The following is a 16867-nucleotide window of genomic DNA, read 5'->3' as shown; positions in this document are numbered from 1 at the left end:
TTTAACAAGGATTTTCGGCAAAATTAAGTTTTTCAAAATCAACCAAACAGTCTCTTTCTGTTTTATAAAGTTATAAATTGATGTTTTTTGCTTCCAATGATGGTACATCAAAGAAAAGCCGCTTTGAATAGATTTATAAAAGATTTCAACAACCATTTAGATCATTACCTAGACGTTTTCTCTCCATCTATATCTTTATTACCTCCATGCTATCGCTGGAAAAAGTCCCTATCACGACGTCACGCGAACGGCTTTGGGGTCTCTTTTAAACTCAACAAAATTTTTTCTAAAGTAAAGACTTTGTTTATTGGTTCTTTTTATGGCTCTCTGGAAAGAGAAACAAACAAACAAATTTCCGAATATTTAACTTGCCAGTCTCGTAAGGAGAAGAACATATAATTTCATTTATTACTGGTGCACACAGTAGTTCATTTTTGAACATTTGTCCGAAGAAAAAAAAACTGTCGAAAAAACCTTATACTTTTTTTCAAAGTTATTGCAAACCCCTGTTAAAAGATTAAAGGTTCGCCTCTCCCCTCTTTTTTTTTTTTTGGGCAAGGTTATAAATATTTTGTTCCAATTACAGATAGAGATTCTTTTGATCAGGTCAGAGTGTCTTCACTGTTGGTGCAATAGATTACATTTCAATTCCATCTAAGTTTGATGATCAACTTTTGAAGGTCCGGAGTCCTAAATGGCTATGGGAAGGAGCACAAAAAGTTTAAAAATATAAAATTTTTATTCCTAATACTAATAATAAATTAAATTTTATAGATGCATTTTGCAGTAACGTAACAAGCTCGTCAAAAAAAAAATCAAAAAAAACAAACAGCTAATCTCAACCTAAACTTTGAAGAAAGAAATTGCTAAATTATTTCTAGTAGATAATCTATAAATATTAAAAAATTGGGGGAAATCAAAGGAAGTGTGTTCGTGCATAACAATGGAAAATTCAATTTAAACAAGAGTTGCTGAGTCAAATTAGGGTTCAAATGAATGCTTGTGTTGAGCTTGGTGAACAATGAAAAAAAATGTATTAAAAACATAAAGAGACATAACATTACTGCTAAGATTACAAACAAGGTGACTGAACTAATTACTATTTAAAGTGATCCTAACTAGAAAAAAAAACATAACAAAACAACTGTCATTTTTCCACTATTTTGTAATAAAAAAATTAAATGGTAATTTTTATGTATATTTATATAATTTCATTAAAAAAGCAATTTGTAGAATGAAGTAAAATTCTTCTTTTCATTCAATCACCCAATATTCCAACACATTTTTATGAACATGCGTGAAAAAATCCTTCTAAGGTGGACACGAATTATCAATCATATCTCTTGTCTAGATAATATGCTATGCGCCCGTCGCATACTTAAATCAATCAATTTTACCATTGAATGTAAATTTCACACCATTGCTGTACCAAAAAATACAAAGCAAGTGATATCTTAATCTTCTGTGATCTTTCCTCAAAATTAGCGCCATTATCAAAATCATTTAAGACCATGTCTACTCATTCAGTCTTGATTTTATCTCTTGAAGACACCACGAAGATATTCAAATGAATCATTCCAATTATTATTTCATTACTTTCAATTCAATACATTCCCCTACTATTATCAATTCAACGTACTACATTTTACAATTGACCCATGTTATATCCATTCCTATGCTATATCCTGCATATTATACAAAAAGCCACGATACATAATAGGATAATCACCAGAGAGTTATAATATATAAGTGCACGAAACTTCGGCTGCAGATCACCTTCGCGATACCAGTATATCTACAGAATAAAAGAAATTTGACCTTTCAAGAACTTCTTTAAAAATCTTCAAATAATCAATCTAAAGTAGGAAATGTAAGCCTAGCTGGGAGATGGGAAATGCAAGGTAAAAATATTGTTCCCTCATTTTTAGAAGCAAAATTTTGGTTAGAAAATATTTGAGGTTTGTCGTCATTTGTTAACCCTCCAAAACAACCTACAGGCACAACAATCGGGTAAGAATTTGGGCAAATCAAGGGGTGTCAAGGGTTGAAGTCAAACTCTTGAAGCCAAAAGTATCTACCATTCAAAGGTGGATACTTGGTTCATGGTTTTAATTGCTAGGAATAGTTCTCCATTTATTCATGTAAGGATAGTTTGATTTCTATAAAGAGTGAGCACCAATAATAATTCTAGATACCCTGGTACATTTAGAGAATATATTGATCGTTGGTCCTTTTCTTGTTGAGGTGTTGAGTTTACATACATGTAAAAATGCCTTCTTCTGTTTCTAAAAAAATAACTGGACTTCTTCTGTTTCTTAAAAAATGACTGGACTTCTTCTGTTTCTAAAAAAATGACTGGACTTCTTCTGTTTCTAAAAAAATGACTTGACTTCTTCTGTTTCTAAAAAATGACTGGACTTATGCTGTTTCTAAAAAATGACTGGACTTCTTCTGTTTCTAAATAATAACTTGACTTCTTCTGTTTCTAAAAAAATGACTGGACTTCTTCTGTTTCTGAAAAAATGACTGGACTTCTTCTGTTTCTAAAAAATGACTGGACTTCTTCTTCTGTTTCTAAAAAAATGACTTGACTTCTTCTGTTTCTAAAAAATGACTGGACTTCTTTTGTTTCTAAAAAAATGACTGGACTTATTCTGTTTCTAAAAAATAACTGGACTTCTTCTGTTTCTAAAAAATGACTGGACTTCTTCTGTTTCTGAAAAAATGACTGGACTTCTTCTGTTTCTAAAAAATGACTGGACTTATGCTGTTTCTAAAAAATGACTGGACTTATTCTGTTTCTAAAAAATGACTGGACTTATTCTGTTTCTAAAAAATAACTGGACTTCTTCTGTTTCTAAAAAAATGACTGGACTTCTTCTGTTTCTAAAAAAATGACTGGACTTCTTCTGTTTCTAAAAAATGACTGGACTTCTTCTGTTTCTAAAAAAATGACTGGACTTCTTCTGTTTCTAAAAAAATGACTGGACTTCTTCTGTTTCTAAAAAATGACTGGACTTCTTCTGTTTCTAAAAAATAACTGGACTTCTTCTGTTTCTAAAAAAATGACTGGACTTCTTCTGTTTCTAAAAAATGACTGGACTTCTTCTGTTTCTAAAAAAATGACTGGACTTCTTCTGTTTCTAAAAAAATGACTGGACTTCTTCTGTTTCTAAAAAATGACTGGACTTCTTCTGTTTCTAAAAAAATGACTGGACTTCTTCTGTTTCTAAAAAAATGACTGGACTTCTTCTGTTTCTAAAAAAATGACTGGACTTCTTCTGTTTCTAAAAAATAACTGGACTTCTTCTGTTTCTAAAAAAATGACTGGACTTCTTCTGTTTCTAAAAAAATGACTGGACTTCTTCTGTTTCTAAAAAATGACTGGACTTCTTCTGTTTCTAAAAAAATGACTGGACTTCTTCTGTTTCTAAAAAATGACTGGACTTCTTCTGTTTCTAAAAAATGACTGGACTTCTTCTGTTTCTAAAAAATGACTGGACTTCTTCTGTTTCTAAAAAATAACTGGACTTCTTCTGTTTCTTAAAAAATGACTGGACTTCTTCTGTTTCTAAAAAAATGACTGGACTTCTTCTGTTTCTAAAAAAATGACTTGACTTCTTCTGTTTCTAAAAAAATGACTGGACTTCTTCTGTTTCTAAAAAAATGACTGGACTTCTTCTGTTTCTAAAAAAATGACTGGACTTCTTCTGTTTCTAAAAAATGACTGGACTTCTTTTGTTTCTAAAAAAATGACTGGACTTCTTCTGCTTCTAAAAAATGACTGGACTTCTTCTGTTTCAAAAAAATGACTGGACTTCTTCTGCTTCTAAAAAATGACTGGACTTCTTCTGCTTCTAAAAAATGACTGGACTTCTTCTGTTTCTAAAAAAATGACTGGACTTCTTCTGTTTCTAAAAAAATGACTTGACTTCTTCTGTTTCTAAAAAAATGACTGGACTTCTTCTGTTTCTAAAAAAATGACTGGACTTCTTCTGTTCTAAAAAAAATGACTGGACTTTTCTGTTTCTAAAAAATGGATGGACTTCTTCTGTTTCTAAAAAAATGACTGGACTTCTTCTGTTTCTAAAAAATGACTGGACTTCTTTTGTTTCTAAAAAAATGACTGGACTTCTTCTGCTTCTAAAAAATGACTGGACTTCTTCTGTTTCAAAAAAATGACTGGACTTCTTCTGCTTCTAAAAAATGACTGGACTTCTTTTGTTTCTAAAAAAATGACTGGACTTCTTCTGTTTCTAAAAAAATGACTGGACTTCTTCTGTTTCAAAAAAATGACTGGACTTCTTCTGCTTCTAAAAAAATGACTGGACTTCTTCTGCTTCTAAAAAATGACTGGACTTCTTCTGTTTCTAAAAAACAACTCACCAGCACTACATTGGATACGCAAACCATAATAATAACAATTCCAAATATAATATGGACAACAATCAGTTTGTATAAGAAAGATGTCAGCACAACTGCCTGTGATGAAGAAAAAATAAAGTAAATTCAAACACTGAAATTGTATTGGGTTTACAAAAAAGCATATAAGCCAGGTTAGGGTTTATGTTTAACATAGGAACATCAAAATTTTTGAAGCCTTCGGAAGTTCTTATTTTTTAGGGTTTTAAATAAATGTTCTCACAATATATTCTTATTTTCAGCACTTTCCAAGTATTTTGAAAATAATTTTTTAAATACATGTTTCAGAGCTTGAAAAGCCTTTGAAAATATTGTTTAAAAAAATGTTTATTGAATCTTTGGCCTTCAATCTCAATGTTCCTATAATATCATCACTTATATTTTTCGAAAAAAGAACTGTAAAGGCCCATTCCCAGTCGATTCAATTGTAAAAAATCTTGACAAAAGAAATTGGGTGATTTTGCTACTAAAGAGAACAAGGATCTGCTAAGTATAGATCACAAACTATATATTAAGGAATTTGAATTCGAGATAGTTTTTGGAAAGAAAGTAGAGACTTACAACAACTGCAACGACTGTCAAAATCCCTAGTGCATAATGAATGTAAGTTTCCTAAAAAAAAACAAAGACAAGAATTAGTTTTAACTTCAGGGTATGCACAGTAAGGTTAAAATCCTCCAAAAGTGTACAAATAATCAAACCACTGAAAAAAGTGTTCCAAATTGAGATCAAACTCAAGGGTCAAGATTTTTGAAGAAAAACTTTGAGCACTTTGAGCACTTACTTTTTTATTAGTTTCACCGAACAGAGGGCGATCCATTCCACCATACGATTGATAAGATTGATCCATGATTGGTGTGTTCATGAAACACTTCTATGTCTTCAATAATTTGTTTGCATTCACAGGCTAATTGTCAGCAACAAATGGTTTCCATACAACAAATTTGTTTCAGTAAAAAGGATAGGTGCAGTGAACAAAATGAAGTTATCTGATAGAGTCAGTGACTTTTTTTCTAAAATAAAAGTGAAACAGAATAAAAAGCCCAATTGATTATGACGATGACGATGTTATCTTATGTTGAATAATTAAAAACAATTCCGCGTAAAAAAAAGAAGTAAAACGACAAAGAAAAATCTAGTAAATCCTAATTATGCATCAGTGTTTTATTGTTTTAAATACTAGAGTTTCAGTCAATTTTATTGTCAATATGGTTATGACATTGGGATTTAAGAACAATCTATACAACAATGCTTATCTCACCACAGTGGAAAAACAACACTCGAAAGATGAGCTTTTCATAATACTCACCGTGATTCCAATAAAAGTTCATCTTTGAAACTACTAAAAAATATAACACTTTTCTGGTAACTTCTTACCCTATCTTTGCTCACTCAGTTACAGAAAATCCAACCATTTGTCATAATTTTTCAAGCTTTAAAAAAGGGAGGGACTGTTTTCCAGAAAATTGGAGAGGGGCAGAAGAATTATTCTAATTTTCAAGTGGGGAACCAACCTATGTTTAATGTAGTAACTTAAAGGGAATAGCGCTATACTTATAGTAGGGGTCGGAGTTGCTGGTAATTCCATGGTATACTTTGAAATACATGCTGATGTCAGCCCGAAAGCTGATTGGCTTAACCGACAGTTAAACGCGGTTTAAGAGTATAGCTAAAACTTTGTTATGTTTTCAACAGTAAACGAAAGTGAATGAAGACAAAATGTAAACAAAAAGATTGCAAAGAAGTTTTCGAATAAATTCACAATAGAATGTCTTCATTTAAAAATAGAAACACTCGATTTCATTCAAAAGAAAAAGACATTCTTTTTTTCTTTCAGTTTTATGTAAGTCTTTTTGTGTTGTTGTTGAACATTATAGTAAATTATATTCACTTTTTGAATATATTTTTTGGAATAAAGTCACTTTTGGTTTTTGTTATGATCCAACACTCCTAAATACTCCTCCGTATGGGTGTTTGTGCCAATGCTAGATCGGCATTTCATAAATATACCATGCGTCGTTCCCTTTAATTAATCAACAATCCTTATCAAAACTCAATATTTTATTCTCATTTTACACACTTTTTTTTGACACATTATATTTTTCGATAAGCTTTTTTCCTAACCTTTTTTTGACATTTTTAGTCAAATTTTCAGCACTAAAATTTGAACATTTTTACAACCACTTATCCTCTGGAGGTCTATGACCCCTCATTCTCTTTATATATAGGTTTTGAAAAAAATTTAAAATTCGAAAAATCTTCTGGAGTGGCTAATTATATTTAACCCTTTAAGTGCCACAGTCATTTTTAAATTTTAAGTTTTTTAAAGAAAAACTTTTTGGCTTAAAATCTTGTTGGAAAGACTCACTTTTCATTTTTGCTTGACCATGAAGCCCAATCCAATTCCTACAAGTTAGACCAAAAATGAACATTTCTAACTTAAACTGGCAGCCAATTCGATTGACTTCAAAATATGCCATTTTTGCCCTGATTGCCATTTATATTTTGCATTCGATTGACAAAAATTTGGCAAATGTGGCAAAATTTGAGCGCCATAAATGCCAAATAAAAAAGATGTGGTGAATCTGGCATTCTTGACACTTTTGGAACTTACCTCCATACAAAACACTGTTTCCACGAGACCTGTGTTCTTTTCGCTCTAATTTTGCCACTATGCACTAAGCAAAACAATGCTGATCGGTTTAAAAAAATAATTGCCCGCGCGTATAAACACTTCGCTTTCTACAAACACTGACAGAGAACCGCTGACAAAGCATCACAAATGGTAGTGTAGCGGTGTAAGATTTTGCCACAAAACTGTGATCTTTTGACATTGAAATTGTGGATTTGGCAAAGTTGGTGAGTATGGCAAATTTTGAGGTCAATCGTATTGGCTGTGGGTATTACAAAGCCCATGACCAATATGCTTGTCATTGGCACTTTTAAAGGGTTAACATCATTATTAAATTTGAGATTACACATCCAGCAGCCATCAAGAAACATTCCTGTCATCTTAAAATCTATGATCTCGCATGAATTTTTATTATCCAACTCACCTTCCATGCAGGGCTGCATGCCTGGTTATCCATTAATTCTAATCATCCTTTTTCTCCTCGTTATTAAGCTTTATTTAAATTTTAAAATATTTCATTGCTCTTAACATTTTATTTATTCATTCATATTTCATTTATTTACAAACAAATGTACAGATAATGGGTCCTAGAACCCTTTAGTACGAAATTTATAGGTACACACTTTTTTTTATAAGAATAGTGTACTTCAGATGAGGGTCAAGTGTTCTTAATAAATTGCCAAAATTGAGGGTGAAATATTCTTAACGTATTCTTACTTTTTTAAACTTGACTTTTTACAAACATGAGAAATGATCAATTTGAGAGTTTTGGACGTGGCTAAAATTACATTTCTGCCTTTTAAAGTTTTTAAATTTAAGTCTAACAAAGGAAGCAGCTTTTTTCTGTTAACCAAATACAAAATCACCCTAGAGGGTATTCTTAGGCAATTACTTTTTTATTTTCTGGTTTACGGACATTATGAGGAAAAGTTTTGGACAGAAGGATGGAAAAAAAATGAAAATAAAATTGATGTTTTAAATTATTTAATTTTCTTTTTTTTTAATCGGAAATAGGAGGAAATAATAAAATAAAATTTTATGAAATTTCGAAAAAGTATTGATTTTTTAAATAAGTCTCTCTTCAACAATCTTCTTCTTAGCAAACGTGCAGAAAAAATTTACTCTTGAAGTTGTTTTTTGTGGATAGGGAAATTCCATGGGGAAGTTCCCTGACATTAGGGGAAGGATCAAAGTATCTTTACATTGGCAGAATAGGGCACAGCTGTGTTAGATCGTTTAACCCTCTCTCTCTTTCTCATCTTTTCTTTTGTTATCCTGTTTCAAGTAAAGGTTTTTTTTAATTATTTCTTCTTTTTTGAAGGTCGGAGGAGAAAAAGTAAATAAAAGTTTTTCAAATCTCTATTTTATTTATTTTTTATTTTGACAAAAAAAACAGCCGCGGATCCGTAAAACAATAAATAAAAAAGTATTTGCCTTAGGGTATTCTTACGATTTAGCCCATTTTCACCCTGATATTCTTATAGAAGATATTCTTATAAAAAAAAGCGTGTAGATATGCAGTGAGGATCTTATCGCGATTCTCAGATTTACGGAAAACCCCAGCTTTTTGCTGATTTTTGCCTCAATTGCCCAAAACCCGTAACCTTTTTAGCTTGAGGGAGGAGATTCAAGATACTTTAATCGGACTAAATTTCGCATGAATTTAATTTCACAAATAAGCCTGAAAACAGCTGAAAAATAGCTATTTTTTTGCCACAAATGGCGACTTTGGACTGGTTTCTCCGCTGAAAATGTGTTTTTTTGCTAAAAATGCGAAATTATTTGGTGGATTTTAATTCGGGGAATCTCAAACGTGTTTGCAAGTTTTAATTTTGCGAAAATGACAAAAATTCGCGAAATCGCAAAATTTAATCTTGCGAATATTAATTGGATTAAAGTACCAGTTTCCTTTGTTATCTCAAACCAGAGCTAGAAACTTTGCATTGGAGCTGTTAAAGTTGAAGACCTTGGACATGCCCCTTTAATGTTTTGACCGCAATGTAAGGTCTTCTTTTTCTCCTTGCGTCTTGGATGTTTTGGTCAAATTGTATCAGGCTGATTTTTATGGAAATGCTTTCTAAACATATATATACTCATTGTTTTTTATTAATGGCAGTTGAATATTTTTTCTTAAAAAGCTTTTTCAGTTAGTCGAAGTACTTCGATTTTTGAAGCGTCTTTATGTCACATAGAACAAAAAGAAAATAGCAAAAGAACAAAGGCATTACTGTCAACTGCTATAACTTGGCATGATTGGTCAAAACATGGGACTGTTGCTATCTGGCCTGTATTTTCACTTACTGTTAAATCTCTTTGACAACAAATTTGTTTTGATAACTCCACCAAGTTTATCCATCATACTTTCTGTCATAACATGTCACAATAACTTTCACTGATAGCGTGCCCTTTTCAACTTTTTTGTTTTTATTCAAAATGACTGGACGCCGATTGGAGAATTAGAGAACGCCCACCGCCTAATTGCCTATCGCCCGATGGCATTAATAAATATATAACAAATGGGTAACTTGCTGTGCGAGTGACATCAAATGCTCCATCGTTTGCCACTAATTTGGTCTTCTTCGTTCCAGACATTTGCGTGTGTTCTACTAAGGAATTTTTTCATATTTTGTATTTAAAAGCCTACTCGGTGCGAAAGAGAAATTGTGTATTTTTAAAAACCCTGTTCATTAACTCAAATCAAATTACTTTGGAGGTTTGGTGAAATAGTGGCCGAATTGCCGTCCCATGTTTTGTCAGATAGTCCCAAGTTAGTGCAGTTGACGGTACCCATAGCGACCATTTGAAATCGCAATGTTACGGAAATGGGAATCCTCATATTGAAAAAAACATCTTCTAAAAATTTCATTTTTCCCCATAAATGCGTAAATGAAAAAAATGAAGAAGCTTTTGTTTTCTGATTGTCTTTTTAATCTGCCATATGAAGTGTTATAAATTTCCTTGTAGAAAGACACATTCTCCTACGAAGAGCCTTCAAAAAGATGACATAGGAAAAAGTTGTTAAAAAGTTAGCCTGGATATCCAGGCTGTAAACTATTTCACAGTCTAGTTTTTGATATTTTATGTTCTGGTTTACAGCCTGGTCTCCCTAGAGCGATTTCCATTCTCCTCTAAAGAATCCTGCATTGTAACACGCATGCGTAATTTATCGTTCTTTTAAACCACATGTAGTTAATTCTCGTGATAAACGAAAGGGAATGAATTGCTAGGGGTGGTACAGTCACTTTAGGTCGGGGTTGTGGACGGCGAAATTTGTTGTTTTTTATGAAATTTGTCGTTCTTTTTGTCTATTTTTAGTAATGCAGGATTCTTTAGATAAACCCCCTCCCATATGAGAATGCAGTCCCCTTGCTTGCGCTCACTTCGCTAAAGCCGTAAGGACCAATCTACACGGCGCGGAGCAATTCTGAAGCAAAAATAAGATAGTCCTCCACTTGCTAGTGAAGATAGAGCTTTCTGTTACATGAAAACATGAAAAAGAAGAAAACAGAGGCAGGTTCATTTTCCAAGAAGACATGGTCTGATGGTTGGTCATGATAATGCATGCAAACTTGTTCATATGGACTCTGTCGACTCTGGTGTAATCTTTGGATGTTTTAAATGGTTTTAGATTTTGTAAGGCTGCTTTTATTAAGTTCTGTTTTGCTGCCCTGGGTTGGATAGGAAAGTTTTGGAAACATGGGTTTGCACTTTCATTCTCTAGGGAGACCAAGCTCTATAATTTTAGAACTTTGTATGTTGAGGTAAATTTTGCTTTTTCTAAAATTTTGAGCTTGGATATCCAGGCTATTAAAAAGTATGTCATTTTATCTTAACAATTTCGTAAACTATATACGTCACAACCACAAAAAATCGAGGTACTTCCAGTAACTGTTTTTTGTCCACTTGTAGCCGCTTTGTAAATATATATATTGTATGTAAAAAAAACAGTTTTTTTTGGGTGTTTCCGTGCAAACTCGGATCTTTCAGATTTTAGTCGTTCAAATAGAATTTTTTTATATTACACAGTACAGGAAATAGTAGACGTCAAGGAAGGTAACTATTAAAAGAAATTCTCCAGAGCTTTTTTTTGTATCATTTTACTGGGTCAAAAAACTAGACTGGTGCCGAACTGGGCAGGGGACTCTCTATGTAAGCTTTTTCCCTATGATCAACACAGATCACAAAGCTTTTTATATTACTGAAAAATTTAAGAACAAAGAGCCTCCTATTTAGCATACCTGAATCTCCTAATTTGGATAGTAAAAAACTTTGGTATCCTAATTTGCAATAATCCATGACTACTGCTGACTATTATATATATTAATATTAAGCCTACTAGTTTCTAATCCTCTGATACGACCCTCGACATGGCCCGAGCTGGCCCGAGAATTCGGGCCGTGTTCAGGCCACACGCAGGCCACGCACGGGCCACACGCGGGCCAATATTTGAAAACATGATTTAAACAGGCGTGTAATTTCAGGACTGAATTTTTTTAACATTTTCTTTGAGAAAAACTTGGTTTCTCTTAATCAGTGCATCACGAACAGCGATATTTCGATGGCACGGAAGCGCTTCAAAACATCAGCTTTTTTGGAGTTTTGTCTCGTTTACCCAAACGCTTCAATCTCACGTAGGCTCTTAGGGGTCAAGACTAGAACCCCCAATACGAGACACTTGCCTGACCGAAAAAAAATCATCATCATCAGTTTTGTTAATTGTCAGAATCGTTCACTCACTGGAAATACGCAACTTTCTGAAGTTTAGTTTTTTTTCGGTTGTGCTTCATTTTAAAAATAACGAAGAAGAAAAGTTACCATCAATCCCGCGAGTAGAAAAAGTATTCAGACTAGTCTACGAAAAGTGCGCTCGCGCGGCGAATAGAATATCTCACAAATTAATATATGCATAAAACTGAGGAAATCCTTTCTTTCTTATGCTTAGGTGACGTCACCATCGATCCTGACTTGACAATGGAGAACCAAATTTGGCAATGCATAATTATTACGAGCGGCCGAAAAAGTTCGTGTGACGTAAAAGTTGCGCGATAAACGAAGCCCTAGAAAAATGCCCACTAAAATTTTAAATAGGAATTAATTGAATATTTCACTGATGAAGTATCATACTTTTTGTTTTTTGTAATTATTATAAATTCATTATTTTTAAATACTATTTTTTGAAAGTCAAAGGACAATTAAAGTTGAATTTAAGCTGATTGGGTGGATATTGGGCGGACGGGCGTTTTGCACATTCCGAGATAGGAAATTAAACAAGAATAAAAAACGGGGGCGTCTTAATGTAATATTAATTCATTATTATTTTTATTTTTTTTTCGCGAATGAAAAATGAATTTTTGATTTTTGAATTGGACTGACCGTAATTGCAATTTACATAAATTATTGTGGAAGTGAACGCTTTAGACAAATGTTTGTGATCAATCAAAAAGACAACTTTTGTGAGAATGTTGAGTTTTGTTTATAGGGCGGTTTGTGACAGTATAGACCTAACTGTTCATACAAAAATTACGGGAAACGCATATTTGGACTTTGTACCCTATCAGTATAGACCTAACTTTTCATACAAAAATTACGGGAAACGCATGTTTGGACTTTGTACCCTATGCTGCACTCAAGCACTTGGGCCAAAATCCCGCAAAGGCAGGACAAAAATCAGTTTTTTGAAGTTTGCAAAAAAACGCCACATAGAAGATCTTTCAAATTCAGTATGTGAATAGAGCAGTAAAAAATACAACTTTTCTATTTTTCCTTTTTTTTCCAAAAGTTCTAGTAATGAAAATAAAGGGATAATGATAATTGAATACTATCCATCGATGAGCCACCGGCACTATCGTAAAGCTAGAATCGCTTCGCATACTCTTCGCTTGAGAAAATGATTGACAGATTGAAGTTTTTCATCCCCGCGGTGCGCGCCGCGCGGGAGCTCGGGCGCTCTGCGAGAGTTCTCGGCTCAATCCTCGGACCGCGCTAAAATGGTAGACTGAGCTGCGATAGATCATTTCGATGGAAGTTGTTGGAATGTTTACAAGGCTCTTGACAGAAAATCGTTTGTTTTATTGTCAATGATGACAGTGTGGTTATTACTTTTGTTAGATCTGACAAATTGATGTTTGTAAGTGCACTTTATAGTTTTGATTCCCATTGAAGAATCATATTCTGGTTTTCATGTTATTAGATGGTGTTTTAGAGCTTTAGGTCTACACTGCCTATGCTGCACTCAAGCACTTAAGCCAAAGTCCCGCAAAGGCGGGACAAAAATCAGTTTTTTGAAGTTTGCAAAAAAAGGCCACATAGAAGATCTTTCAAATTCAGTATGTGAATAGAGCAGTAAAAAATACAACTTTTTTTTGCAAAAGTTCTAGGAATGAAAATAAAGGGATAATGATAATTGAATACTATCCATTGATGACCCACGGCACTATCGTAAAGCTAGAATTGCTTCGCATACTCTTCGCTCGAGAAAATGATTGACAGATTGAAGTTTGTCACCCGCGCAGGAGTTCGCGGAGCGTTCTCGGCTCAATCCTCGGACCGCGCTAAAAATGGTAGACTGAGCTGTGATAGATCATTTCGATGGAAGTTGTTGGAATGTTTACAAGGCTCTTGACAGAAAATTGTTTGTTTTATTGTCAATGATGACAGTGCGGTTATTAATTTTGTTAGATCTGACAAATTGATGTTTGTAAGTGCACTTTATAGTTTTGATTCCCATTGACGAATCATATTCTGGTTTTCATGTTATTAGATGCTGCTTTAGAGCTTTAGGTCTACACTGTGTGACGCACTGTTAATTATATTAAATATATATATGAATGTTGTAAATTCATATAAATATTAAATGTCTTATTTGGTATGAAAACATAGTTATAAATATATATACTTAGGGTGGAAATATTTGCTAGTAAACTGGTCCTGGTTTTAAACTGAAGCGTGTCCACGGGAAGCTCGTAAAGTTTTTTTGAGCGATATAAACAAAACAGACAAATCTTATTTTGTACTATTTTGTTTGACTGGACATGCTGAATCAATTTAACATTTAACATGGCCCGAACATGGCCCAAATGACACTCGGGTCATGTTCGGGCCAAAAGAATTGATAGGGTCTCTCGGCCCGAACATGGCCCGAAGAGGCCTGAGAATTCTCGGACCATGTCGAGGGTCGTTCAGTTAGGGAAACCATCCAGGATCCTGCCATTCTTTAAGCCAGTAAAATCTAAATGACACTTGTAAACTTAAGTTTCTTACCATTTTCCATCGAAAACAACCAAAAACAATGCTACTTCCCAAAGCCGGAGACCGAAACAAATTATCTTCCAAGATTATGGCGCCCTTTTGGACGTAGATACTAAACCCCGAAACGGGTGGGAAACTAGTGGAAACGAATGCAAACGGGTGGAAACGAGTGGTGAAACGAGTGGAAACGAGTGGCGAAACGGGTGGAAACGAATGAAAAACAACTGGAAACACATGAAAACGAGTGGAAACGAGTGCTAGGGGTTCATATCAAACTAATAATTTTTTTCAAATGTCTCTTAAAACATTGTTAAAAACAGAACGCTGCTTTGATAACAGAATGGAAGCGATTTTCTTTTTGTTAGTAAGTAAGCAGCTTATTTTCATTTGAAACCAAATCCAGTATTTCAGATACTTTTGTGTTTTGATGTTATATGTTTTTTATGGTTGGATTTTTTATGACAAAGAAACATGGTTGTTGCTGCAAAGCATATATTCTTGATATTTCCTTAGGATGTGAATGATCACTGCAAAGTCTTTTTAATATAAGGGAAATTTTTTTCCTAATAAGACCTGTCTGTACTGTGTTGCTTGCTTCCAATTTTTAAAACCTTCCCTTTATTTTTATCAAAGGGTGTACATAAACCTTCCTTTTCTGGGCGTCCTTTTGTGTATCTGGACCATTGTAAAGCCCTCGGAAAAGCCCTCCAAACGATCTGGTATAATCTTCGCACCACAATGAAAATTAACACCAGGAGAGTTTGTAAAAGGAAGATTTTAGCTTTTTGCATTCCAAACTATAACACTAACTACAGTGTTTGTTTACTTCCAGCGAGAGCGACCAATCTTGGCTTGTTTACGGTGTTTGTCAGGAAAGATGAAGTCTTGTAAGCGGTGAGTTTTTTAATATATTTTAGATCACATTTTTTATCCCAATTGAAATAAAGCTTTTCTCTAATTGGAATTCGTTTGGGAAAAAACACAACAATTTGTGTGCCATAATATAGCATTTACTTCTCTGAAATATAAAAAAATTACCAGAGTTTGTTTGGCAATGGTTTGTTTCAATTTGAGTTAACTATTGAGGCAAGGTGAAGCGTGACGCTGCAGATCAAATCTGTGTTTTGACTGGACTCGCCAACCTTTATGATTATAAAGGTACAGTCTGTTTAATGCAACAATACTCTTTTTAATAAATTCAAAATCCCATGAGTGTGCTGTTATATTGCTTTTCATTTTATATAAACATTGTATCTTTAAACTCTTTGATGTTCATTATTTGTTCGCGTAATTTAATTTCGTGAAAGAGCAATGCAAAACGATTTTGCAAAAAGGCCGAAAATTCGGGGAAACGTGTCAATTATATTTTGTTCAAATTTCGACCTGTTCGTGTACAAAAAAGGTGGTAAAAAAGGATGGAATTTTCAATTTTGTTTTAAGGGGACTGAATAAAATTAGTTTTAACGATTTTTAGTGGGAAATATTTTTTTCGGTGAGCAAAAAGTAACGAAAATTTGTTTATCCAAACATCATTTTTATACTTCTTAATACAATATATTTTCGCCAAAACGTAAAGGTCCATCAAGTATATGGCACCAATCACCATTAGAATCTGAATAGAACGCGAATGCCAAATTATCTTTACCCCCTAGCACTCGTTTCCACTCGTTTTCATGTGTTTCCAGTTGTTTTTCATTCGTTTCCACCCGTTTCACCACTCGTTTCCACTCGTTTCACCATTCGTTTCCACCCGTTTGCATTCGTTTCCACTAGTTTCCCACCCGTTTCGGTGTTTAGTATCTACGCCTTTTGGATCCATTGTTAAGGCCATTTAAAATGGTGGAAAGAGTTGCGGAAAAACAAAGGCGCTCGCTGCGTCGAGGGTGGTAACGCCAAAGCGCCCAATATGATCTTCCAACAGAAGGCGAGTTAGTTGCCGCGCAAGTTACGTCATGCACTCCACCGCAGCGCATAACGAAGCGTGTTTAAATGAATATCATTAATTATAAGAAAATCTTATGTGTTTACTTTCAGTAAACTTTATTAAAGATGAAGAAGGTAAGAAGATAAAAAATGCGCTGGATAACTTTCATTGTAACAGTTTGATCAATCATCGCTGAAAGTTTGAAAAAGTTTTTCCGACGCAAAAGAAATTGTCAGCCAATTAAAAGCACAGTGTGCTTATACTTACTATGTTTGCTACATCGTCTAGGCTAAAAAAAGTGCGAAAAGACACGAACGCCATTTTTTATTGAGTGACGTTATGATTTTTTTGATTGCGGCCACGTACAGGAACTCGCCAAATGTCGTTGCTAGGGGGGACAGTGAAAATTTCAAATTGGTTTCATCCGAATGAAACCAAGTTTTTCTGAAAGCCCTTTCCGTTAGAAAAAAAATGAGGGGTCAACCAGCTTGATATATATAGAAGTTAAAAATATAGACTTATAAAGGAGTTTTAGTCTTAGCTTCCTGCCCTGTACTTTCCTTCCATCACATTCTTGAAAACCTACCCTAAATCAATCAAGCATGGTCCAGTCCTAAGGACTCCCACCTCTTGTTGTTGAA

General features: G+C 33.8%; 1 protein-coding gene across 1 annotated transcript; it reads right to left on the bottom strand.

The window, feature by feature from the left end:
• Positions 1 to 551: 551 nt before the first annotated feature.
• Positions 552 to 16856, bottom strand: LOC136820674 (transmembrane protein 243-like). Its single transcript, XM_067076870.1, has 5 exons — positions 16813 to 16856; positions 5207 to 5435; positions 4984 to 5034; positions 4387 to 4482; positions 552 to 1795 (listed from the first exon to the last, which is right to left on the bottom strand). The coding sequence occupies exons 2-5, from the start codon at positions 5285 to 5287 to the stop codon at positions 1679 to 1681; spliced, it is 345 nt and encodes a 114-aa protein (XP_066932971.1). The 5' UTR covers positions 5288 to 5435; positions 16813 to 16856; the 3' UTR covers positions 552 to 1678.
• Between the last annotated feature and the right edge of the window lie 11 nt (positions 16857 to 16867).

The sequence above is a fragment of the Clytia hemisphaerica genome, unplaced genomic scaffold (genome assembly GCF_902728285.1).
Source record: "Clytia hemisphaerica strain Z4C2 unplaced genomic scaffold, Clytia hemisphaerica genome assembly, whole genome shotgun sequence".
Taxonomy (NCBI): domain Eukaryota; kingdom Metazoa; phylum Cnidaria; class Hydrozoa; order Leptothecata; family Clytiidae; genus Clytia; species Clytia hemisphaerica.
This window is presented reverse-complemented; position numbering and strand designations above follow the sequence as displayed.

What these genes read in the sequence shown, in the direction of transcription:
- LOC136820674 (XM_067076870.1), bottom strand. Translation starts at nt 5,287, where the DNA reads ATGAACACACCAATCATGGATCAATCTTATCAATCGTATGGTGGAATG. An exon ending in TGACAGTCGTTGCAGTTGTT is followed by an intron (nt 4,483 to 4,983) that starts GTAAGTCTCTAC and finishes TCTTCATCACAG; the next exon opens with GCAGTTGTGCTGACATCTTT. An exon ending in GCGTATCCAATGTAGTGCTG is followed by an intron (nt 1,796 to 4,386) that starts GTGAGTTGTTTT and finishes TTTATTCTGTAG; the next exon opens with ATATACTGGTATCGCGAAGG.